The 26,034-nt window shown below is 44.3% G+C and overlaps 1 protein-coding gene and 1 non-coding gene across 14 annotated transcripts in view; one reads left to right on the forward strand and one right to left on the reverse strand.

The window, feature by feature from the left end:
* ABCA13 (ATP binding cassette subfamily A member 13) overlaps positions 1–26,034 on the forward strand; it is a 349,393-nt gene that overhangs the window by 16,437 nt on the left and 306,922 nt on the right. For all 13 annotated transcript variants that reach the window (XR_014816635.1, XR_014816633.1, XR_014816634.1 and 10 more), the window contains 2 exons: positions 16,212–16,305; positions 19,498–19,621. Coding sequence is in view for 8 of the 13 variants with exons in the window: in XM_084978170.1 (XP_084834296.1) it covers positions 16,212–16,305; positions 19,498–19,621 (218 nt within the window). In the remaining 5 variants the exon portion in view is untranslated. The remainder of the gene's footprint in view (positions 1–16,211; positions 16,306–19,497; positions 19,622–26,034) is intronic.
* LOC146400242 (U6 spliceosomal RNA) lies at positions 13,524–13,630 on the reverse strand. The gene has a single exon (XR_014816986.1). It is a non-coding gene; the product is annotated as a U6 spliceosomal RNA (small nuclear RNA).

The raw sequence follows: 26,034 nt of genomic DNA on the forward strand, positions 1-26,034 counted from the left end.
AGGCAGCTCGGGCTGACGTTAACAGGTGCCACGGACCCGAAGGCTGGAACCGCAGACGTCCCGTCTCTAAGCTCTGCGGTCTCCCAGTCTGAGGCTGGCTGGCGCAGGGCAGGCTTCCTCTCAGGCCTCTCTCCTTGACTGCAGGTGGCTGTCCCCTCTGAGTCTCTTCAGACCACCTGCCCTCTGTACTAGTCGGCTTCTACAATTCTCCTTTTTTATTCCTCTGATGCGCCATTTTACTCAACTATGTGGAGAAAATGCACGCCTTTTACTATGAAAAGAAACAGATTGTCATCAAGAGGAAAGCAAAATGTGCATTGTTTTTAAAAGACAAAACAGGCAGCTTCCAGGTCATCAAATGTCTCCTGTTTATAAGGGCACGGTTGTCTTGGCTCAGAGGCCCCCCCCACAACTCCAGTAGTCCCTGTTTCAACTAACTACATCTGCAATGACTGTTAAGGTGGGATTCTGAGGCTGTGAGGGGGGGCGGTGTCCCCAGGGCCCAGCCTGGGGCTCATCATGTCAGCTCTACTCCAGCCTCAGGAGACAAACTCTCACCGTGGGGTGCTTCGGGAGTTCATAGGCAAGTTAGAATTCAGGTGTGCCCCTGGCTCCCCCCTCCCCGTGAAATGTGCTGTCCAGCACAGGGGGTCCCTCAGAGCAAGTCTCCCGGAGAACACACCTGCATTCTCTGCTCAGCTGGGAGTGAATCACAGCCACTGGTCCTGCCTCCTTCCCCTGCGTCTGGGAGGCGAAGCTGCAGCTTCACGCTGCTCTGAGAGGGGCTGGCCGAGGCATCTGTGCAATGGCACACTAAGGTTGATTCAGTATTCTCGAATACTGCGATGGGATTGGGTAAGAAGGGACATTGAATAAAAATATGTATTGTCCTTTATATAAATTGCCCATCGCATTCTCGTCCAATGTCGTGATTAGTGGCCTGAACAATTTTTCTTGCTGATTGGTTATCAAGACTTTGCCACATGTATTACCAGTAGTTCCACAGGCAGTTGTTCTTTTTGCTTGTTTGTTTCCTTATTTTTATTGTTCATATTTAATTTGTATATCTTCCAATATCATCTCTTCTTCTCTTTGAAGTATGTTTTTTATAATTCCAGAACTTCGGGAATTACATACTTCATTCATCCGTACGTTTGATGAATATTCTCCTTTTTTCTAGTTTTTCTAGAAAACCTGTTTGGACTTCATCTCCTTCGAGTGCACTCTTGAGCACCGCCTAAGGACTTAGTCTAGCTGTATGAAAAAAATCTGAATTCAGGTGGCCTGACACCTTGTTGAATTCTTCCTTGCTTCATTGTACCAAAAAATGTTATTTTGTCATATGTTTTGCAACTTAGTGGAGTTTATTTGGGGGCATCCCATGATATGTCATTGATCTGCATTTCTGATTGTTTTTGCACCAATTTCATTTCTAAAAAAGCATTGATTCTTTCATATTGCTAATATTTTTATAGGATTATAATATTTCATAGTTTTTTTTCATCCAGAATTTTCTTTGCTTTTGGAGACTATTTGCTCACCAATTATATTTTTGTATCATTTTGAGTTAAAAAATGATTCCAGGGAATTCCCATTGTGGCTCAGTGGGTTAAGAACCTGACTAGTGGAGTTCCCGTTGTGGTGCAGTGGTTAACGAATCTGACTAGGAACCATGAGGTTGCAGGTTCGATTCCTGGCCTTGCTCAGTGGGTTAAGGATCTGGCATTGCCGTGAGCTGTGGTGTAGGTCGCAAACGTGGCTTGGATCCTGCGTTGCTGTGGCTCAGGTGTAGGCCAGCAGCTACAGCTCCAATTCGACCCCTAGCCTGGGAACCTCCATATACCATGGGAGGGGCCCTAGAAAAGGCAAAAAGACAAAAAAAAAAAAAAAAAAAAAAAAAAAGAAAAGAACCCAACTAGTACCCATGAGGTTTTGGGTTCGATCCCCGGCCTTGCTCGGTGGGTTAAGGATCCAGCATTGCTGTGGCTTGCGTGGCAGATGCAGCTTGGATCCAGTGTTGCTGCAGCTCCGATTTGACTCCTAGCCTGGGAACTTCCATATGCTGCAGGTTAGGCCTTAAAAAGAAAAAAAAAATCTTTCTGAAGTAGAAATTTTTTAAAAATCCCATTTATTAAAAAAATCAAAAATAAAAAATGATTCCAGTTAGAATTTTGATCAGAACCGTGTTCAGTGTGAGTGGGAACCTGGGGAAGGTGGTCTCAGCTCTCCTCTCCTGGGCGCCCTGCAGCCCTCTTGGACCCTCTGTGTTCCTGTGGGTGGAGCATTTATTCCTGGACACTTGTCCTGCTGCCTTTCTCCCGTGACCTCAGCCTCCTCTCGGCTGTAGGGTCTCTATGCTCACTAGATGTAGCTGTGGCAGGAAACGATGTAGAAATTGTTTTTGTTTTTTGTTTTGGGCACAGATTTACCAGTTGTCTTCTTAAAAACATCCATTGAGTTGGAATCTTTTTAGCAAAAAGTATAGACATCTACTATTTTGAAAAATATTGTTCACCTGACTTCCAGAAAGAGTGTTCTCATGTGTGTTGCTTGTTTCCTACCAGTTCCTGATGAAAGAATTTATTCCTTATTCATCTTTATAACTTACGCTGAAGTCCCGGCACAGGGCTGGAAAGAGGGAAGTGCTAGACGAATGTTTCGTTGTATCTGTTGAAGAAAAGCAATGGCTTTTCAATATAAAGCTCCAAAAGATAAGCAAAGGGAGAGTTTCTCCATTTCTTCCTCCTGGTACCAAACTTACTCTGGAACCAACGTAAAGTTTTGCAAAAGGTCCTCTCAAGACGGAAGTTCAGACTTGATGGAGAGGCTGCAAGAAGTCCCAGCTCTGGACCTCAGTGATGTAGGTCAACTCAGTTGAGAGTTTCTTTTTTTTTTTTTTTCTTTTTACAGGTGCACCTGCAGCATTTGGAGGTTCTTAGGCTAGGGGTCAAATCAGAGCTGCAGTTGCCGCCCTATGCCACAGCCACAGCAACACCGGATCCAAGCTGCATCTGCAACTTGCAGCAATGAGGGATCCTTAACCCACTGGGGAAGGCCAGGGATCAACCCTGCATCCTCGTGGTGACAACATTGGCTTCTAAACCCACTGAGCCATGACAGGAACTCCTGCCATTTGGTTTCGCCTCATGCTTTGTCTGAAGCCACTTTTCTTGCGGTATTTTATAGCTAGGACCTCATGATACTTCTGGGAAAGTCTCCTTTTCTGAGAGGTTGGCATCCAGAGGCCTAGGTGCTCCAAAGACACACAATAGAATTTCACGCTTATTTCAAAGCCCTTTGTTTCCAAAGAGAAGGGCAACAGACTAATTATATGTTGTGCTACAGCTTCCTTGATATTCTAAACCTACTGGCCTGTTTTCCTCTTCTCTCAGCCGCTGAGATCTCCTGACGAGCCCCTCCTTCCAAACAGCCTTCTTTCCTTGTTAATTCATTTATTATTATTATTTTTTGTACCAAAGCATCTTATTCTTTGTGGTTGTCAATTGTAACCAAACCCACATGCTGACTAAGCAACTCGGAGGGTAAAAATGGGTTTACACTTAGTCTCTGAGATGTCTTGTTCAAGTGAGATGGGAAATTAACTTCTCTAATCTGCAGGCCCGAGATTCAGCCCTGGTTCCATCACAAACGGGTTGGAGGAAAGCAGGAAAACACCACTCCCCTTGATTTCCAGTTTGTACAAGCGGGGCAGTATTACCCGCTCACTGGCCCTGGGAGGACGAGGCGACCGATGAGCAGGCGCCGGCGGCGCTCCAGGGCGATGGGAGCGAGCAGCTGCAGGCCAGGGCTTGGTCCTCTGTGTGGCTGCATCCTCCGCAGTCTCCTTCGGGCGCTGCGGGCTCTGCTTCAGGTTCCTTCACAGGCGCCTTCGCCCCCCCTCCCCTCCCCGAGGGGGACTCGGTCAGGTGTGTTCCCGCCCGAGGATGCTCTTCCCGAAGCCAGTGAGGTCACTGGTCCTGTGGCTCTCGCACGCCAACACTTATCCATCCCTTCTCCACTTGTTTTCGGCATGACCTCCCCCCAGGTTTTTCATTCACAGATAATGCTTTTATAAGCAGACTGAGCCCACCTTTGGTTCACATGTGCAAACCATCTCAAAAAGTAACTGTTAGGGAGTTCCCACTGTGGCTCAGTAGTCACAAACCCGACTAGTATCCATGAGGACTCAGGTTCCAACCCTGGCCTTGCTCAGTGGGTTAAGGATCCCGAGTTGCCGTGAGCTGTGGTGTAGGTTGCAGGTGTGGCTTGGATCCCAACTTGCTGTGGCTGTGGTGGAGGCCGGCAGCTGCAGTTCCGATTTGACCTCTGCCTGGAAACATCCATATGCTGACACACACACACACACACGACGGTAACTATTAGGCCGAAGCTTTTTTTGTAGGTTAAAACTTGTCTAATATAGCTAAAGTAATACGGTCCAGTCTGTTACATAGTTGGTAAATTATTGAGCCATAGAATTTGCACATCTTCAGTTTCATAATATTGTCAGGCTGCTCATGAAAGATCTCACCAGCACTTGATGTTGTCAGGCTTTTTCCTTTTCCCAAACAGGTGGATGTCAGATGGTATCTCACGGCGACTGTGTGTCTGCCTGAGGACCACCGAGATTGGGCATCTGCTTGTGTATTTACGAGGTGTTCATAATTTGCTCTTGTCTGCTCCTATTTTTTGAGTGTTTTCTTTTTTTCTTTTTACAGCCACACTGGTGGCCTATGGACGTTCCCAAGCTAGGGGTCAAATCCGGAGCCTGTGCCACAGCCACAGCCACAGCAGCACCTGATCTGAGCTGCATCTACAACCTACTTGGCAGCTTGGGGCAACGCCGGATCCTTAACCCTCGCAAGGGCTGTGCTGGGTTCTTAACCCACTGAGACACAGCAGGAGCTCCTTTTTGAGTGTTTCCTGTTGGATTATCTCCTCGTTGATTTGTGGGCATGTGTATGTATATTCTGGATACCCCATCGTTAGTTGTATACGTTGAAATAGATTCTTCAAGTCTGTGGTGAGTCTCCCTTTTCAAATAGCTTCTCTGAGGAACAGAGGCTTTAATTTCACATGGCTGAATTTTCCTTGTGTGTGTGTGTTTGTGTGTGTGTGTGTGTGTGGTATGTAACACAGACAAAACTGAAGGAGATGCTCTGGGCCTTCTTGTAACCCCTGGAAGTGTCTTTGTGTCCCCGTTAGAGCCGTGCGTGTGATGCGGGCTGCCCTGCCCCCGCTCCCTCTCTGGGGATAACCAACCCCCTCAGCGCTGTTCGTTGAATTAGCAAGTTTTTCTCCCATTGGTCCCTAGACCACCTTTCTAACCCGGATCACGTTTCTCTTATTTGGATTTTTGTTTTGTCCTTATGGAAGTTCCCAGCCTAGAGGTCGAATCAGAGCCTCTTTCTGTATTGTTGACCTAACAGTGCCTGGTCTTATTATTATCATTTTATAGAAAGTCTTATATGTGGGAGGTCAAATTCCTTCAATTTGTTGGTGAAAATTGTCCTGGATTTTTTTTTTTTTGTCTTTGTTTTTCCAAATACATTCTAGAGCCAGCTCATTAAATTTGACAACAGCAAAATCAATACAAAAGAAACAAAGCTTGTTGGAATTCTGTTGGCATTGCATCGAACCTATCGATCAGTTTGGGCAGAATTAACCTCTTGATGGTGTTGCCATTACTTATGCATCAACAATGTTCATCTATTCATTTATTTAGGCTTTCTTGAGTCTTTCAATAAAGCTGCAGAATTTTCTTCATGAAATAATTGCATGTATTTTGGTTAGAGTCACCCACCTCCAGGTGCTTTGACTTTTCATTGATAATATAAATAGTATCTTATTTAAAAAATACATAGGGAGTTACCATCGTGGCGCAGCGGAAATGAATCTGACTAGGAACCATGAGGTTGTGGGTTCAATCTCTGGCCTCGCTCAGTGGGTTAAGGATCTGGCATTGCTGTGCGCTATGGTGTAGGTCGCAGATGCGGCTCGGATCTGGCATTGCTGTGGCTCTGGTGTAGACCAGCAGCTGCAGCACCGATTAGACCCCTAGCCTGGGAACCTCCATATGCCTCAGGTATGGCCCTAAAAAGACCAAAGACAAAAAAAAAAAAGTAAAAAATAAAAATAAAAAATACGTAAGACCTGTGTTGTCTCTGTGAGGGTCCGGGTTTGATCCCTGGCCTTCCTCAGTGGGTTAAGGATCCGGCGTTGCTGCAGTCTTTGGTGTAGGTCACAGATGTGGCTTGGGTCTGATATTGCCATGGCTGTGGCACAGGTGTCAGCTGCAGCTCTGTATGACCTCTAGCCTGGGAACTTCCATAAGGTAGAAACAAAAACAAAACAAAACAAAACAAAACATTTTCTTACCAGAAATTATCAGAGAAGTATTGTGAGAGAAGTATTGAATTCTTCTCCTGCGAAAGTAACTTTGGAATTTTCTTTCTGTAGTTTTAGCAATTGTTGCTTTATATGTTTGGTTATATTTATTAAGCATATAAATGTATAAAATTATTATACCTTCCTCTCACTTTTTATTATGTAGCGGTCCTCTCTCTCTAATAATCCTCTTTGTCTTAAAGTCTCTTGTCTGATATTTCTGTCATTTGTTTAATATTTACCTAGTATATCTTTCTCATTTCTTTACTTTTGTCCAGTTTTTTTTTTTCCTTCTTCTTTTGAGGGCCACATCTGCCCCATATGGAAGCTCCTGGGCTAGGGATCGAATTGGAGCTCCAGCTGAGGTCTACACCTCAGCCACAGCAGTGCACTAGATCCAAGCCACATCTGTGACCTTTGCCACGGCTTGTGGTGATGCCAGATCCTTAACCCACTGAGCGAGGCCAGAGATCAAACCTGCCTCCTCCTGGACAATAGCTGGGATCTTAACCAGCTGAGCCACACGGGAACTCCTCTTTTATCCAGTCTAGTGCTGGATAACTTGGTTTCTGATTATCTGAAAATTTTTTTTTACCCTCATTTTTGAGAAGTAGGTTTTCTGGATGCACAATCATAGATGGACAGAATTCCTCCAAGTCACCTAAAGATATTTAATTATCTTCTAGTTTCCGGCTATTAATGAGTCTTCGGTCAGTCTCATTGTTCCTTTGAGAAACTGTGTCTTTGTTTCTTGATTTGCTGTTGAGATCCTCTCTTTGATTTTGTGCTGATATTGTTGATGTGGATTTATGTTTCCTGATAAGTGTTAGATTTCTTTTATCAATGACTTTGTGTTTTTTTAGGTTCTGGGAAATTCTCAGCCACTGGTTATTTAAAAATTGCCTTCCCTGGTTTCTCCCTGTTTCCCTTGAGGGGAGCTCTCCTCTTTGCTAATCAGTCTTACACTTGCAGATTCAGTTCATTACTTCTTTATGCTTTTTCATTTATTTTTTGTTAACGCCCTCCTTCCAGCTCCTTGGAGATGTCTTTCATTATCATATCTGTAAGGCCAGCAATGGAACAAAGCTACATTCTTCCGGCAGGAATTCCCCTATTGTTGCTAATCGGCATCGTATTAACTGTAGGGTGATATATTGTCAGATTTTTAATTCTGTCCCATTTTCATTTTGGTTGGATTTCACTGCTAAACCTTTCCCCACTCAGCATGCACAGTTAATAATTATCTATGTTCTTTTATGGTTGAGAATGGATTATGTTGTTTTTTTATTTAAAGGTCATTTGCAGTGGGTGCCATTTTTTTGGCCGCATCCTCAGTGGTTGGAAGTTCCCAGACCAGGGATGGAACCCCAGCCACAGCAATGACAATGCTGAATCCTTAACTGCTAGGCCACCAGGGAACTACTGGGTATCACATTTTTATCACACTTTCTTTCTCCTAGGACTTAGTAAATATTGATGCATTGTTATCTAGCATTGAATATTTTGAGGACATATTTGAGGAGACTAGTGTTTTTCCTCCGTGTGGATGCTTTGCAGTATTTGTCCATTACCTTTGAAGTTTAATAACTGTAGTTCAGCTGCACTTTCTTTTTTAGAAACACAGCATACTCTTTCAGTCTTGAGATAAAGTTTTCTCTATTTAGGGAAATTTTCCTGTGTTATACACTTGAGCATATTTTTCGTTCCATTTTTCAGATTGTCTGTTTCAGAGATGGCAGTTATTCTTAGGTTGTGGAGTTTTTTGATTTTCAAAGCTGCTTATATTAGCTTTTTTCGTTAATATTTTTGCCTTTAAAACTGTTTTAAAAAGTCACTGTTGTTATCTCAAACTGTTTCTCTAATGCAAGAATTAAATTTAACCAGTGTCTATTCTGTTTTTTTTTTTTTTTTTTTTTTTTTTTGTCTTTTTGCCATTTCTAGGGCCGCTCCCATCGCATGTGGAGGTTCCCAGGCTAGGGGTCAAATGGGAGCTGTAGCCTCTGGCCTACGCGGTATCCGCGCCACGTCTGCAACCTACACCACAGCTCACGTTGCCGGATCGTTAACCCACTGAGCAAGGGCAGGAACCAAACCCACAACCTCATGGTTCCTAGTCGGATTCGTTAACCACTGTGCCACAACGGGAACTCCTAAAGGAGGTACGTTATTATTCTGTTTTTGTGGTTTCTGAATCATTTAGAATTCCACAGTCATGATTTTTTGTTATTTTTCCCTTGGATCTGCAACCTCTCTTTTCATTTATTATCTTTTTTAAGATCTTGTTTTTTGAACGTTTGTTCTTATTAAATTGTTCTTCTTTATGAAACAGTTGTACAGAAATGACTTATTTTATTGGAGTTGTTTCTTTTCTCGTCATGCTCCATGACTTTCTTTTCTTTGCTTTATTTGTTTATTTCCTTCCAGAATCTTTAGATTGCTGTTGTGTTCTCTCCTCTCCTCTGATTCGTACTTGGGCAGTTTGCCCAGGTGTTGTGGTTGTCCTTGACTATCTTTTCAGTAAACCTGAGACAAGTCTGATTTCTCCTTCAAACTCTAGGGCAGTCTCTGCGCATGCTCTGTACCTGCCGGTTTTCCCCAGCGGGAGGGGTGTTTGGGTGATGGCGGAAATGACTTGCAAGTCGTATTAGCCCAGCTGGGCTCTGTGCTCGCCTTTGACGTTTTGTTACGTGTTTACTCCATCCAGTTGGGGAAGTTATTCTCCGAACTTGAATTCTTTCCCCATTTTTCTGGATTCTTCTCCAGCAGAGCTAGCTTCCTTCTTCCTTTCTGACTAGGGAGAGCCCTTGAGGTTGTGCGGCCACGTTGTTATGGTTTTGGAGATGCTGGGCCAAGTTGGGACCGAGCCACGCTGGGCTTGGGTGATGTGCTCAGGAAACTTGTTTGTTGACAGTTTTTTTGTTTTTTGTTTTTTAGGCCATACCCATGGCATATGGAAATCCCAGGGCTAGGGGTCTAATTGGAGCTGCAGCTGCTGGCCTATACCACAGCCATAGCAACACTGGATCTAAGCTGCATCTGTGACCTACACCACAGCTTGCAGCAACACTGGATCCTTAACCCACTGAGTGAGGTCAGGGATCAAACCAGCATCCTCATGGACACTATGGGGGTTCTTTTTTTTTTTTTTTTTTTTTTTTTTTTTTTTTTTTTTTTTTTTTTTGGTCTTTTGTCTTTTTGTTGTTGTTGTTGTTGTTGTTGCTATTTCTTGGGCCGCTCCCGCGGCATATGGAGGTTCCCAGGCTAGGGGTCGAATCGGAGCTGTAGCCACCTGCCTACGCCAGAGCCACAGCAACGCGGGATCCGAGCCGCGTCTGCAACCTACACCACAGCTCACGGCAACGCCGGATCGTTAACCCACTAAGCAAGGGCAGGGACCGAACCCGCAACCTCATGGTTCCTAGTCGGATTCGTTAACCACTGCGCCACGACGGGAACTCCCTATGGGGGTTCTTAACCTGCTGAGCCACAACGGGAACTCCTGTTGACAGTTTGGTAGCATTCTTTTTTTAATAATGATTTTTATTTTTTCCATTTTAGCTGGTTTACAGTGTTCTGACAATTTTCTACCGTACAGTGAGGTGACCCAGTCACACGTGCATGTATACATTCTTTTTTCTCACATTATCATCCTGAATCATAAGTGACGAGATATAGTTCCCTGTGCTGTACAGCAGGATCCCATGGCTCATCCACTCCGGAGGCAATAGTTCGCATCTATTAACCCCACGCTCCCTGTCCACCCCACTCCCCACCCCCGCCTTTGGCAACCACAGTCTGTTCTCCAAGTCCATGATTTTCTTTTCTGTGGAAAGGTTCTTTTGTGCCGTATATTAGATTCCAGATATAAGTGATATCATATAGTATTTGTCTTTCTCTTTCTGACTTACTTCACTTAATATGAGTCTCTAGTTCCATCCATGTTGCTGCAAATGGCATTATTTTGTTCTTTTTTATGGCTGAGTAGTATTCGATTGTGTATACCATATCTTCTTAATCCATTCATCTGTGGTGGACATTTAGGTTGTTTCCATGTCTTGGCTATTGCGAATAGTGCTGCAATGAACATGTGGGTGCATGTGTCTTTTTCAAGGAAAGTTTTGTCCGGATATAAGCCCAAGAGTGGGATTGTGGGGTCAAATGGTAGTTCTATGTATAGTTTTCTAAGGAACCTCCATACTGTTTTCCGTAGTGGTTGTACCAATTTACATTCCCACCAACAGTGCAGGAGGGTTCCCTTTTCTCCACACCCCTCCAGCATTTGCTATTTGTGAACTTATTAATGATGGCTATTCTGACTGGTGTGAGGTGGTACCTCATAGTAGTTTCGATTTGCATTTCTCTAATAATCAGTGATGTTCAGCATTTTTAAATGTGCTTGTTGGCTATCTGTGTATCTTCTTTGGAGAAATGTCTATTCAGGTCTTTTGCCTGTTTTTCAATTGGGTTGTTGGCTTTTTTGCTGTTGAGTTGTCTAGGTTGTTTGTATATTTTAGAGATTAAGCCCTTGTTAGTTGCTTCTTTTGAAACTATTTCCTCCCATTCTGTAAGTTGTCTTTTGGTTTTCTTTTTGGTTTTCTTTGCTATGCAAAAGCTTGTTAGTTTGACTAGGTCCCATTTGTTCATTTTTGCTTTTATTTCTGTTGCTTTGGGAGACTGACCTGAGAAAACAACTGTAAGGTTGATATCAGAGAATGTTTTGTCTATGTTCTCTATCTAGCAGTTTGATGGTGTTTTGTCTTACGTTTAAGTCTTTGAGTTTATTTTCATGCATGGTGTGAGGGTGTGTTCTGGTTTCATTGATTTGCATACAGCTGTCCAGGTTTCCCAGCAAGACTTGCTGAAAAGACTGTCTTTTTCACATTTTATATTCTTGCCTCCTTTGTCAAAGATTAATTGACCCTAGGTTTCTGGGTTTATTTCTGGTTCTCTATTCTGTTCCATTGGTCTGTGTGTCTGTTTTGGTACCAGTACCACACTGTCTTGGTAACTGTGGCTCTGTATTATTGTCTGAAGTCTAGGAGAGTTATGCCTCTTGCTTGGTTTTTGTTCTTCAGGATTGCTTTGGCAATCTTGTGGTTCCACATAAATTTTTGGATTGTTTGTTCTAGTTCTGTGAAAAGTGTCATGGTTAATTTGACAGGGATTGCATTGAATCGGTAGATTGCTTTGGGTAGTATAGCCATTTTTACAAGATTAATTTTTCCAACCCAGGAGCATGGAATATCTTTCCATTTCTTTACATCTTCTTTAATTTCCTTGATTAATGTTTTATAGCTCTCAGCATATAAGTCTTTTACCTTCTTGGTCAGATTTATTTCCAGGTATTGATTTTTTGGGATGCAATTTTAAAAGGTTTTGTATTTTTGTATTCTTTTTCTAATATTTCATTGTTAGTATACAGAAATGTGACTGATTTCTGAATGTTAATCTTATATCCTGCTACTTTGCTGAATTTGCTGATCAGTTCCAGTAGTTTTTGGGTTGAGTCCTTAGGGTTTTCTATATATAGTATCATGTCATCTACATACAGTGACAGTTTTACCTCTTCTCTTCCAGTTTGGACACATTTTATTTCTTTTGTTTGTCTGATTGCTGTGGCTAGGACTTCCAGTACTATGTTGAATAGCAGTGGTGAGAGTGGGCATCCTTGTCTTGTTCCAGATTTTAGTGGGAAGGCTTTTCTCCATTGAGTATTATATTTGCTGTGGGTTTGTCGTAAATGGCTTTGGTTATTTTAATGAATGTTCCCTCTATACCCACTTTGGTAAGAGTTTTGATCATGAATGGATGTTGGACTTTGTCAAATGCTTTTTATGCATCTGTTGAGATGATCATTTGGTTTTTGACTTTTCTTTTGTTAATATGGTGTATGATGTTGATTGTTTTGAGTATGTTGAACCATCCTTGTGCACCTGGGATGAATCCCACTTGGTCGTGGTGTATGTTTTTTGTATGTTGTTGGTTTCGGTTGACTGAAGTTTTGTTGAGAATTTTTGCATCTATATCCAAATATATTGGCCTGTAGATTTCTTTTTTGGTAGTATCTTTGTCTGGTTTCTGTATTAGGGTGATGGTGGCTTCATAGAATGTTTAGGAGTGTTCCTTCTTCTTCAAACTTTTGGAAAAGTTTCAGGAGCATGGGTATAAGTACCTCTTTGTATGTTTGGTAGAACCATCTGTGAAGCCATCTGGTCCTGGACTATTATTTGTAGGGAGTGCTTTTATTACATATTCAATTTCGTTTCTAGTGATTGGTCTGCTCAGTTGATCTATTTCTTCTTGATTCAGTTTTGGCAGGCTGTAAGTCTCTAGAAAGTTGTCCATTTCTTCTAGGTTGTCAGATTTGTTGGCATACAATTTTTCATTGTATTCTCTTACTGTTTTTTGTATCTATGCAGTATCTATTATGCTTTCTCCTTTTTCATTTCTTATTTTGTTTATTTGGGTTTTTTCTCTCCTCTTCTTTGTGAGTCTGGCCAGAGATTTGTCAAATTTGTTTAGTTTTTCAAAGAACTAGCCCTTGGTTTTATTGATTTTTTTCCTATTGTTTTTTGAGTCTCTACTTTATTGATTTCTTCTCTGATATTTATGATTTCCCTCCTTCTGCTGACTTTAGGTTTTGTTTGTTCTTCTTTTTCTAATTCATTTAAGTGGTGGGTTGTTGATTTGAGATTTTTCTTCTTTTTCGAGGAAGGCCTATTGCTATGAATTTCTCTCTGGGCACTGCTTTTGCAGCATCCCATAGATTTTGAGTGGTTGTGGCTTCATTATGATTTGTCTTGAGGTATTTTTTAATTTCCTTCTTGATTTCCTCATTGACCCATTGGTCTTTTAGTAGCATGTTGTTTAGTCTCCATGTAGTTAGTTTTTTCTCATTTCTTTTCCTGTGGTTGATTAGTAGTTTCATGCCATTGTGGTCAGAGAAGATACTTGAAATAATTTCTATACTCTTAAATTTGTTGAGGTTTGCTTTGTGCCCCAGTATGTGATCGATCCTTGAGAATGTTCCATGTGCACTGGAGAAGAATGTATATTCTGATTTTTTTTTTTGATGTAATGTTGTGAAAATGTCAATTAAGTGTAACTTTTCTATTGTGTTATTTAGGATCTCTCTTAAAAATATGGAACCCTTCACAAATTTGCATGTCATGCTTGCATAGAGGCCATGCTAATCTTCTCTATATTGCTCCAGTTTTAGTATATGTGCTGCTGAAGCAAGCACGTTTTGTAGCATTCTTATTAGGTAACGACAAATTGTCTTTTCCCCCCACTCCTGTCTTTGTCTGCTCTATTTTCATTTCTTTTCCTTTTTCTCCCTCTTATTTTGTTTGGGAAAAGAAAAATTCTGTGAGGAGATGTCAATATACCATTTTCCCCTGGAGCCCTGTACATACATATTTGTGTGCAGGCGTTGTCAGCACCTCCCCTCATGCCACAGCAGCTCAGCTGTACTGAAGGAAAGGGCATCTGTAAACATGGCTGTGGGGTGTGAAATCTGGGGTGCAGAACAGAACTCCCAGTGGGAGCTGCCCTCCGGGGACTCTTGGAAGAAAGAAGAGGCCTTTCTGTTTGTTTGGAAAGGTGGCCACTGCTTTGTGAGCACGAGCAGACTTGGCAGATGACCGTTTCTCCTAGACCGGACCCTCCTGCAGCACCTCCTCCTGCAGCACCCCTCCTGCAGTGTCCCCTCCTGTAGTGTCCCCTTCTGCTGCCTTTGGATGACACTAATGCCCGGATATGCTTGGGCCCCTTCCTGAGAAGCCGTGATTGGAGGCCCTGAGTGCAGGAGACCTAGGAAAGCACAGAAATTACCCAGAAAGCAACTCCATTTAACAGGTTAAGATTAGTCATCTTAAGCAAGGTTTAAGCATAATAATGACACATGAGAAGAAAAACATGATACAAAAATGTGATGAGAAAGAGAAGGCTGCTTTTGTGGCCCTGTGAGAAATGGCCCATGAAAGGAGGTGATTCACTCACTCACAATGGACATGACACAGCAGAACTGCTGCTTTTCCGTACTTTCCGCTGAAGGCAGTAATTGCAAATTCAGAACAATGAAGGATTTTCCTGCTTCCGCTTTTCAGAGGGTCAGTGATTGACCTACACATAAAAAACGGGGATAACATTACTTTAGGTTTAGTTGGAATTTTATTTTTAGTTTGAGATCTTCAGAGAAAGCTTTTAATGTTAAGAGGTAGATTTTTTTGGGGGGGTGTTGTTTGTTTTTAGTAATGTGATTCTCATTTGAAACTAGCAATTTCCCATTGATTTTGTGACTGGCTGACAAATATTCACAATTCAGCTGTTGCCGTTGCCTATTTTACTTTAGCTTTGACAAGCGCCTTTAAAGTATGGTGGTCTTTATGTTTAGGGGGGAAAAAATCCAGATTCTATGAATAAAAGATGGTAAATTGATTGCATAAAAGATTTAGGAAGTTCCCCGGCTAATGAATGATCTGGCTTGTCTCTGTTAAGGCTCTGGTTCAGTCCCAGGCTGGTGCAGTGGGTTGGGAGTCTGGTGTTGCTGCAACTGTGGTGTGGGTTGCAGCTGTGGCTCAGATTTGGATCCCTGGCCTGGCAACTTCCACACACCATGGTGTGGCCAAAAAAGGAAAAAAAAAAAAAAGATTTAGATGATGAAAGTGAATTAACAACTAGAGAAAATATTTGCAATACCTAAAACCAACAAAGGGCTGAATTTTTTAATTAAAATAAAGGAGGAGGAGTTCCCGTCGTGGCGCAGTGGTTAAGGAACCCGACTAGGAACCATGAGATTGCGGGTTTGGTCCCTGCCCTTGCTCGGTGGGTTAAAGATCCGGCGTTGCCGTGAGCTGTGGTGTAGGTTGCAGACGTGGCTTGGATCCCGAGTTGCTATGGCTCTGGCGTAGGCCGGTGGCTACAGCTCCGATTGGACCCCCAGCCTGGGAACCTCCATATGCCGCGGGAGTGGCCCAAGAAATAGCAAAAAAGACACAAAAAAATAAAAAATAAAAAATTAAAGGAGGAAACAATGACTACAAGCCAGTAAAAACAAAATAAAATAATTTAGAGTATTTTGGTTACATGTATCCATTAAAACTCTAAATTAAAAATCGTACATATTTTGACTCAATAATCTCATTTAGCAATGCTATGTCATAGATATACTTACAAAAGCCAGTAAATGTCTGGGAAACTCTGATAGCTCTGGACCCAAACAGAAAACTTCGTAAATTCCATAATTGAGTGATTGGTTAAGTAAATTAAATTCAACAAGAGATCATTATGTGGCCTTTAAAAATAATGAGGCAGATCTGTAAGTGCTGATGTGAAGAATTATTTCCAAACATATTAATTATATGTATTTATGTTTTTACAAAATGAGTTAAAAAAGTGTTTGGATAATTTATCTTTTGGGAGAGTGGTTGTATTCCTTTTGTACTTTTTCAGTTTCCTAACCATACACAGATGTATTTATTTATGATATCAAAATCAGCTATGTGAGTCTTGGGTCCATAACCCATTTTCTGTTTTCTTTATACTTGTTTGTTTTTTTAAAAAACTATCTTATGTTATTAGAAATAATTTTTAAAACTCTAAATTAATTATGTATCTATGTTTCTTAATGGTGTCAAATTATTTAATTTGAGGTCTATTTTTATTTTTTTGCCCATTTATATTCAGCCAGAATTAACTACTCCGTCCCCTCTTCCCCACCCCCGAGAAATGGTTCATTTGTTACAGAGAGTGAACAGGTGATCTGAGCGAGTTACAGTTGTCTTCTTCTTCTTCTTCTTTTTTTTTTTTTACAACTTTCTCAGGTCCTTTCTCTCGCCGAATTCTTCTGGCCATGCATCCTGTTCATGATTCTGACAGTACTTCGTTTTCAAGAACCTCCCAGACAGAGAGACAATTGTGAGTTTCACTTTTATTACACTTTTTGAATTACAGACCTCTAGGGGGAAAAAAACACAGCATTCCCCTTTTGTTGTTGTTCTTTGTAGATTCTGAACCCTAAGTAGAATGAGCGGATAGGGTTCTGTTGTAATATCACCATAACTCTATTTCTAGGATGTGTATCACTAAGTGTCAATTTTTTTTCTTTTAAGAATGATATTCACACATGGTTGCTCAATCTAGTAGGTAGATTTTTTTTCCTTTAACTAAACTGCCTCAATTTGGGGGGTTCTCATCGTGGCTCAGTGGTAGCAAACTCAACTAGTATCCATGAAAATGCAGTTTCTATGCCTGGTTAAGGATCCAGCATTGTAGTGAGCTGTCGTGTAGGTCACAGACACAGCTGGGATCCTGCATTGCTGTGGCTGTGGTGTAGGCCGGCGGCTGCAGCTCTGATTCAGCCCCTAACCTGGGAACTTCCATATGCCACAGGCACGGCCCTTAAAAGACTAAATAAATAAATAAGTAAACGGCCTCAGTTCAGGAATAGGACAGAGTCACAAGAGGTGAAGGAGGGGACCTGAAAGAAACCACAGCAGGCTGGTTTCTCTGAACCGAGGAGGTGGAGGAGGGGGTCGGGGACCTGTGCTCATGGGGCCGGGGGAGGTTGAGGGTCCATCTGTCAGACCGCCTGGACCCACTGCCCAGTCGGGCAGGCGGGTGAGTCCTGAGCCCACTTGAGTCTGGATGGAGAGAGGACCCTTAGGAGGAGAGGCCCCTGGGACCAGGCCTTGTGGGGAGCACCCTGGAGGGGCAGTGAGGAGCAGAGGCGGAAGGACAGGAGGAGGAGGAGGCCTGGGGTGGGAGCATTCAGGAAGGCAGGACGTGACACATGTGCATTGACACGTTCCCAAGGTGTTGGTGCCATCACCCGGGGCGGCTCAGTGAGGCAGGGGCGGGGGAGACACGGGGGCCAGGCTGCAGTGACATGATGCGCGACATGGCATTTGCAGTGAAAACCTCCTAAGTATGGAGAAATCATGTCTTCTGAGTTATATCAACTGTCAGTCTTGATGCTCTAAGTCTGCATCCTGAAAGTGGAAAGGGGCGTTTGGAAAGGTCTTTTTATAAATAGCACGTCACTTATATAACTTAGAAGTACAAGAGTACAAAACCTTTCACAAGTGTGCATGCGTGCGGATTTGAGGACCTATAGCAAATATGTTGGGGTGCTGGCCGGGGACAAGGGCTGGGGGCGGGTGTTGGCAGCAGGTGGAGGGGCTGAGGTGAGAGCAAGAATGAAAAGAGCTGCAGGGCAGCCAAGAAAAAAGAAAAAAAAGTGAAAAGAAATAACAAACAGAAGGGCTTTTCATGGGCCAATGAGAGTGTGCTGTGCCCCGGAGGCAGTGAGAGAAGGCAGGGATGCTGCAACCAGGATGTCACAAGTGCACGGTGTGACATCGAGGACAGAGGGAAAGGCCCAGGTCGACGGTGGCTCAGGCAACGCCGTGGGTGACCCAGTCACCAGGGACACAGCAGCGCATCTGCACTCCCACGCGTCACCACGTGCTACTAGTTCGGTCCCGCCCGAGGGACAGGCGCGGATGTTCCTGACGCCGAAAGTCTACACTCGCTCCTGAGCGTTTATCCAGCCCCTCCTTTGCGTCAGGAGTACAGTCCCAGCAAAGAGGTGGCCTTGCCGAGCCCCGGTGCAGGTGAGGGAGAGTCGGGAAGAGAAGGCTTGGTCACAGGCTCAAAGGGGGCTCGAACCCAAGTCGCTTGAGGACCAGACTTTGAAGCACCGTCTTGCCACCGACCCGATGTGTGAGCCCAGGCAAGGAGTCCAGCCCTCGTGAGTCTCTCTTCTGTACAGACAGCCAGTTTGCCTGCCTCCAGGGACTCAGCAAGGAAGCAGGCAGGAGCCTGTGCTCAGCACAGGGCTTGGCCCAGAGGCGATGACCAGCAGATGTCCCCTCCCCTCCCCGACACACCCACTGTCCTCAGGAGGCCTGATGTTACCACACCGGCTCCTTAATTTTGAAGACAATGTCCTTAATCTCTGACCCAGTAACGCCCTGTTTTGGTGACCACCATTCCTGACACGTTCCTGAGGGGATGGGACACAGCAGTCATAGTAGGAAACAGCCTTTGCTACTGCTGGGCTGGGACCCAAGTCCGCTGTGGTCTCCACTTCAGCCCCGGCGCCAGATCCCTTAGCTAAGAACTCCGTTTGTCCCTTTAGCTCCAAAGCCCAGGCATTTGGAGTTCCCCGACCAGCATCCATGAAGATTCAGGTTGGATCCCTGACCTCGCTCAGTGGGTTAAGGATCTGGCGTTGCTGTGGCTGTGGTGTAGGTTGGCAGCTATAGCTCTGATTCGACCCCTAGCCAGGGAACCTCCATATGCTGCACATGTGGCCCTAAGAGACAGAAAATACACATCATTTGTCCATTCATTAAACACTTGCTGACCGTCCTCTATGGGCAGAGCATATTGCGCTGGACGCTGGGCACAGGTAAGACCATCCCGGGACCAAACCAGACTGAGTGGAGAGGTTTTTGTCAAGGTTTTATGAGCTACAACATTCTAGGCTGGTGACTCTCAAGCTGTCCGCAACCATCAGCATCCCGACTCTGCCTGTCCATCTGCTTCTATGAAGGGGGGACGTGGGGGCACACGTGAACAGCGCTTTACAGAGGAAGTGGCTTATTGTACCAACACTTGTCCTGAACAACCTTGGATCCTATCCAGCGTTTCTAAACTTTGCATTCAGTGATCTTTAGCGATTACATTTAAACATTTAAAAATCCAAGGTGTATTAAACTAGAAAAATTTACCTAACTAAGAACTCCACTTGAAAGGAGAAGCTCTCTCTGCTCCTGTTCTTCCTGCCCACAGCTCGTGTATCTGGAGGCAAGGCTGCATAGCGGAGGTACTGGCACCCCCTGAGCAGGCAGACAGGGTCACGCGAGTGTGCAGAGGGCCAGGCAGAGACGTGCCGCCTTGGAGCTGTGTGCAGGCCCCAGGGGAAGGAGGCAGCTGTAAAGAGTTTCATTCCTTCTTTCTTTTTCTGGTCGGAGTGCCCAGATCTCCTTAAATTAACAGCAGGAAAGCATATAATCACATGATGTGACGTGTTACTGAACTCAGCAGGTGTTCCATTCCTGGGACCACTTGGATGGATTCATTTCTTCCTGTGTCTACACCCAGGTTATTTGCAGCCCCGGGACCTGCCCAGTCAGGGTGTGTTCCCCTTTGTCCGAGGCCTTCTTTGCAACACCGGATCCAGGTGCAGGAACACAAGCTATGAAAGGTCCATGGAACACCATTTTCGGTAAGAGACACGCAAACACCCTTTTCAGAATTCTTGGGAAGCTGGTGAATAGAACAGGCATGATGCCTTTAGTACAGCCTCAGTAATGTGTGGATAGGCCAGAGAGCATGGAAAACGCAGAATTTTGAGTTACGAGAAAATCAGATTTATTAAGTCCAGACTCAACCTGATAACAACACCAAGTAATGGTTGATTTCCAGTAGCTCGTCTTTCCACTGCTGTCTTAAGAATCACAGTGATTGCTGCTTGGAAAATTCCATTTTCTTGTCATAGAATGTTCTCTTTTTCTTCTCTTTTTCTTTTTCTCTTTTTAGGGCCACACCCAGTGGCATAAGGAGTTTCCCAGGCTAGGGGTCTAATCGGAGTTGTAGCTGCCGGCCTACACCACAGCCACAGCAACGCCAGGTCCAAGCCACATCTGTGACCTACACCACAGCCCATGGCTATACCGGATGCTTAACCCACTGAGCGAGGCCAGGGGTAGAACCTGAGTCCTCATGCTAGTCAGATTCATTTCTGCTGAGCCACAATGGGAACTCCCAGAGTGTTTTCCGTAGATTGAAACTCTGCTCTTAAAATTATGTGCTTAGCCAGACATTCATTTTTGTGCCAAATGCCCCTAAAATAAGAATTTCTTTGAGTCCTTGCTGTTTTTTTTTTTTTCTTCTGTGCTGTTTTTTGACCAGCATCCTGTTCACAGCTGAGATAAATTAAAACACCTCCTTTTCCATCTCGCCAATGCCATGGACCAGGTGACAGTTTGCTGCCTGGCTCTGATTCTAGATGCTGAGCCTTGCCGATGTTTGCCTGTGGCACCAGTGTGGCATCAAAGACCAAAAAGGAGAAAGAGCAGGCAGTGTTTTATGCGAGAAAAGTCCAAATAAAGAGAGTTTTAATTTAGAGCACTCCGAAAACTCCGGAAATGTCTCTCAGTGGGGGCTAGGAATGAAGGGAAGTGACCAGTCCTCAGAGAGTGTGCATTTTTCAAGTGCGAATAAATAAGCGGGGTCTGCTTCGTCTGTCCTTCCTGGTGTGGACCAAGCTAAGACGTTTCAGTGTGACCCGTGTGAAAATGTGTGATCCGTGTCTTTCAGCCTTAAGTTACAGAAGAAAATGAAAAGTTTCTAGATAATTTGGGACACATGTACTGCAGTATTTATAACCGGCGCGTACAGGGTTTTGAAACAGGTAATGTAAAAGTATGACGTCAGGAGCATCATTTGGAAGTAGTTTAACATCCTAACCCGAAATACTTGGCCATCTTGCCGCTTGTGTGGACAAAGACCGTGCCTTTCTGGGAACTTTGGAAGCGGCTGAGGCTCATCGGCCTGTCCATTGCAAGGCTTTCTTACGTCTCTTCCTGGCTCGGAGTGGCAAATTAAAATGCTGCTAAGTGGAGAAGTTGGGCTTTGCCCCCAAACAGTATTGGCCCTGTCATTTTTTTAGAACCTGTGCAAATCACTTAGCCTCTCGGAATCCGTGTCTCACTTGCCTTACTTCTAGTGCTATGGGTGCTAAAGACAAAATAGGAAGAAACGTCCAGCCAATGCTGGCATGGAAGCACTCCATCAGTGGAGTCTGAAAAATCATTACCAATTCTTGGGCGGTCTCTTTGTGGCTCAGTGGGTTAAGAACCCGACTAGTATCCGTGAGGATGCGGATTCAATCCCTGGCCCTGCTCAGTGGGTTAAGGATCTGGTGTGGCCACAAGTGGCAGCTTGGGTCGCAGGTGCGGCTGGGATCTGGTGTTACTGTGGCTCTGGTATAGGCCAGCAGCTGCAGCTCCGATTCAACCCCTGGCCCAGGAACTTCCATATGCCACAGGTGTGGCCCTAAAAAAGAAAAGTAACAAAACCCAAACACCAGTACTTATGACTCCAGCTGGAACAGTAATGACCTCTCTTCCACATCAGGAATTCACGGCCCCTTTTCTCCATCCTTCTCCAGTCCAGCACCCTCACTTCCACCTGCTGACCCTCAGGTGATAACACAACCTGGTGATAGGCTTCCTTCTGCACTCTGAGAACCGCAGTCTGCTTCAGAGCCTTTGATGCTGATGGCCTTGAATCAAGTACCTCCTGTGTCTAGTGGTGCTTGAGGCCGGGGTCTGAGAAAAACACAATGAAACAGAGAAAGGACATTGTCAGAAGTGAGGAAAGAGGGACACATGAGAAAGAGGAGCCAGAAGGGGAGGAGAAGCAAGGTTTGCTCGCCTCTGGCCTCACACCTGCCCACCCCACCGAGCAGGGCTCACCTGCTTTCACACTGGTTCCGTACAATTCAGTGGATCCCCAAAGTCATAAAGAGTCACTGCTGATTACTTGTCAGTAGTTGTCTCAGATGACAAGTATCTGAAAGCCGAAGTGTCTGTTTCAAGTCTATTTAAACATGATCATTGGTTAATTCACTTGTGAATTTTGTGCCTTTTATCATTCCTTGGGGAAAGTTCACTTTGGGCAGAAACCCCACATTTCATCCGATCTAGGTTATGACTGTGAAAATTAGCTTCCTTATTCCTGGCTTTCTCATGGAGCGTCCCCTCAGCTCTTACAAGAGGGTTTCAGAACTGAAATTCTGAAACGCGAATCATTACTGTCAGCAGAGTAAGCAGGTATTCTGATGCAGTATAAGGAATTGCTCCTAATTTTTTAGGTCTTATTTTATTTTTTATTTTTGTCTTCTTAGGGCCACACCCACGGCATATGGAAGTTTCCAGGCTAGGGGTTGAATTGGAGCTGCAGCTGCCGGCCTACACCACAGCCACAGCAATGTGAGATCTAAGCCAAGTCTGTAACCTACATACACCACAGCTCATGGCAATGCCGAGTCCTTAACCCACTGAGCGAGGCCAGGGATGGAACCTGTAACCTCATGGATCCCAGTGGGATTCGTTAACTGCTAAGTCACAATGGGAACTCCGCTCCTGATTTTTTTTTAAGTAAAGCTAATAGCATAAAAGCAAAATTCAGATGCCTTATGACACGAACATGCCTCTGACTCTACTCCCCTCATCCTTTCACTCTTGGAACCTGCAGGAGCTGCTCCCCAGGCCCCATCATTCTTCATTCTCATCCTTGGCTGAGTCACCTTTCACGCCCAACCCCTCCAAATGCTCTCTTAGAATTATTCCTTGTTATTTTCTGCTCTTCTCATGTCACTGTCATCAATAGTTTGATTTAAAATATTTTGAAATTACAGTACAATGTTCTGCCAACTTCTGCTCTACAGCAGTGACCCAGCTATCTATACACATAGCATATACATTTGTTATACATAATGTAATATATATACACATTATTTTCTCAGGTGAACTTCTGTCATGTCCTATCACAAGCGATTGGATATGGTTCCCTGTGCTATACAGCAGGACCTCATGGCTTATCCATTCTAAATATAACAGTTTATTTTTCTTCGTCAAATATTCTGAGCTCCACTGAGGACCGTCTGGCCGGCTCACCTGGCACTGTGGCCTCCCTTCTCCACTTCCCTCATGGCTGTTCAGTCCTGGACGCTCTTTAAGTGTCTTCCAAACTTTAGAATCAAAAAGATTGGGATTTCCCGTCGTGGCTCAGTGGTTAAGAATCCGACTAGGAACCAGGAGGTTGCGGGTTCGATCCCTGGCCTTGCTCAGTGGGTGAAGGGTCCGTCGTTGCCCTGAGCTGTGGTGTAGGTCGCAGACATGGCTCAGATCTGGCGTTGCTGTGGCTCTGGCGTAGGCCGGTGGCTGCAGCTCCGATTCCACCCCTAGCCTGGGAACCTTCATATGCCACGGTGTGGCCCTAAAAGGACAAAAGACAAAAAGAAAAAAAAAAGATTGGAATCGCCTCAAATCCCATGGTCATGATCCATCATTTAAATTTACCTCAGGGTCTTCGGGCACAGCTTTATAATTTTTTCCGTAAGAGCCATGCATGCTTTTTAAAGTGGGATGCGATTACAGTTTTAATTTGCATTTCCTTAATCGTGAGTAATGGGGAGGATCTTTGCGTGGGTTTAGCGGCCATTTGAATTTTTTAGTGTATAAAGTATTTATACTTGAATCTTCTTATAATTTATAATTCTGGGTTTTGCTTTCTTGAGTACTTTACATATTTTTGTTATAAATCTTTTCTCAGAAATATGGATTGTGCATATTTCCTTCCAGTTTGTGATCTGTCTTTTGAAGAGCAGGGATTTTCCCATTTTGATGAAACACTGTTTATCTTTTTTGTTTGTTTGTTTTGGTTGTACTTTTTGTATTTTTTCCTAATGATGAAATATTTGTGTAGCTGAAAATCATTACAATTGCTACTACTGTTTCTGTTAGAAGTTTTATAGTTTTAGCTTTTGTTTAGGTGCCCAATCCATTTTGAATGGACTTTTGTGTTGAGTTTTATCTTCCGTATGGATATCCAGCTGTAGCACCATTTGTTTATTTGTTTTTTGGCCACACCTGTGGCATACAGTGGTTCCTAGGCTGGGGATGAAACCTCAGCCACAGCTGTAACAAGAACCAGACCAGTGACAGCACCTGGTTCCTTAACCTGCTGAGCCATGAGGGAGCTCCATAATACCATTCGTTGAAAGGACTATCCTATGCCCGTAAGCCTCTGTTGGCACCTTCCTTGAAAACCAGTTGATCTGATAATGCTGTGTTGATCTGGTTTTGCCCTCTTTTATTTTGGTAGCCTTCGTGACTATCCTTAGGCCAATTATAGCTTTAGAGAAAAAGTCTTGAAATCTGGTACTGTAAATCTCTCAGCACTTTTTTCTTTTTCAGCCCCACCCATGGCATATGGAAGTTCCTGGGACAGGGATCTAATCTGAGCCAGAGCTGTGCCCTACACCACAGTTGCAGCAATGCCAGGTCCTGAGCCCACTGTGCCAGGCACCTCCACAGTGACAGGCTGGGTCATTAACCCACTGCACCACATTGGGGCCTCTCAGCTTTTTTTTTTTTTCAAAATTATTTTAGCTCTTTGAATTTCCAAATATATTTTAGAATCGGCATATTTATCTCTACAAAAAAAGCCTGCTGGGATTTCGATTAAGATTACATTAAAAAAGAGTCTTATGTAGATTTAATTCTCATACCATAAACTCAGCCATTTAAAGCATCTGATTCAATAGTTTGTAGTATAATTAGAGAGTTATGCCACCATTACCACAGTTAATTGTAGGAAATGTTTACTCACTCCAAAGAGAAATCTTGAGCACTCACTCCCCATTTTTTCATCAACCCCACTTCTGGCTTAGGCGTCCACTAACCTACTTTCTGTCTCTATAGAACTGACTGTTCTGGACACTTATAGAAACAGAATTTTGCAACCCATGGGGTTTTGGTCACTGTCTTCTTTCACTTACCGTAATATCTTGAAGGTTCATCCATGTGGTAGCAGGTGGCAGTACTTCACTTCTTTATATTACTGATCAATTCGTATACTCTTGTGTACCTCTGTTCTGTTTATCTGCTCATCAGCGGATGGTTGTATGAGTTGTGTCTACTTTTTGACTATTATGAATGATGCTGCTATGCGTTGTGCTCCTCACACACAGGTTTTTTTGGTATGGGCATGTGTTTTTATTTCTCTAGCAAGGTCATGTTGTTTTCGGGTGGCTGTAGGGTGAGAACCCTGAACCCTAACCACTTGGAGGTCCCCAGAACATGTCCCTTTGGAGAGAGAATTCAGCAGAGAGACGGGGTAGTGAGGCAAATAGAGTTTATTAAGAGAGAAGAGAGAGAAGACAGGTGAGGAGACAGCGCAGGCGGACTCTGGTGGGGGCGGCAGGGGAGGTGCAAGAGAGCAAGAGAGTGACACCTGCTTTGGGGGTGGTTTAAATCAGGGGCGTGGGGCCCGCCTTCCGGGCTTCCTCTGGCCAATCGCCTTGCTCCGTCTGGCCTTGGGCCCACATTTGCCCGCCTCAGGGCCCTGCCCTGGGTGCTGGGGCATCTTTTAGCCAAGATGGATTCTAGCTCCAGGGCCTCGGGGGAGTTGACAGGCTGGACTGTGGTCTGTGCCCCTCCCTTCTCTGACCCCCGAGGGACCTTCCTGTGAGTGTGTTGGCCCCGGGGGTCCCCTGGATCTCAAGAATGAGACACCAGTGGTCCCCTTCTTTTATCGGAGCGGGACGCAGCCCCTCCCTGCTCCTGCTGTAACTTTTATCTCGAAGTGTCTGTCCACAGGGAAGGGCTTCCAGTTGCTCAGCCCGGCCCCCATCCATCTCCTGCTTCAGTATGGTAATTCTCTGCTTAATAATTTAAGGAACTGTCAGGGAGGCGTTGTTTGAGAAACATTTTGGCTCTGGGGGAGCCTCTCAGTTTGCTCATCTGCACGCTGAGCGATGGCCTGAGCCATTCCTCCCACCTCGGACCTCCGCTCCTTCTCTGAAATCGCCTGGGTGCGGCTGTGTGCTCTTTGGTTCCTGGCCCTTTG

This window comes from Sus scrofa, chromosome 9, assembly GCF_054392235.1.
Source record: "Sus scrofa isolate SSC_HxYL_T2T_F1_AM1 chromosome 9, Sscrofa_HxYL_maternal_Yorkshire_Landrace_v2.0, whole genome shotgun sequence".
NCBI classification, from domain to species: Eukaryota; Metazoa; Chordata; class Mammalia; order Artiodactyla; family Suidae; genus Sus; species Sus scrofa.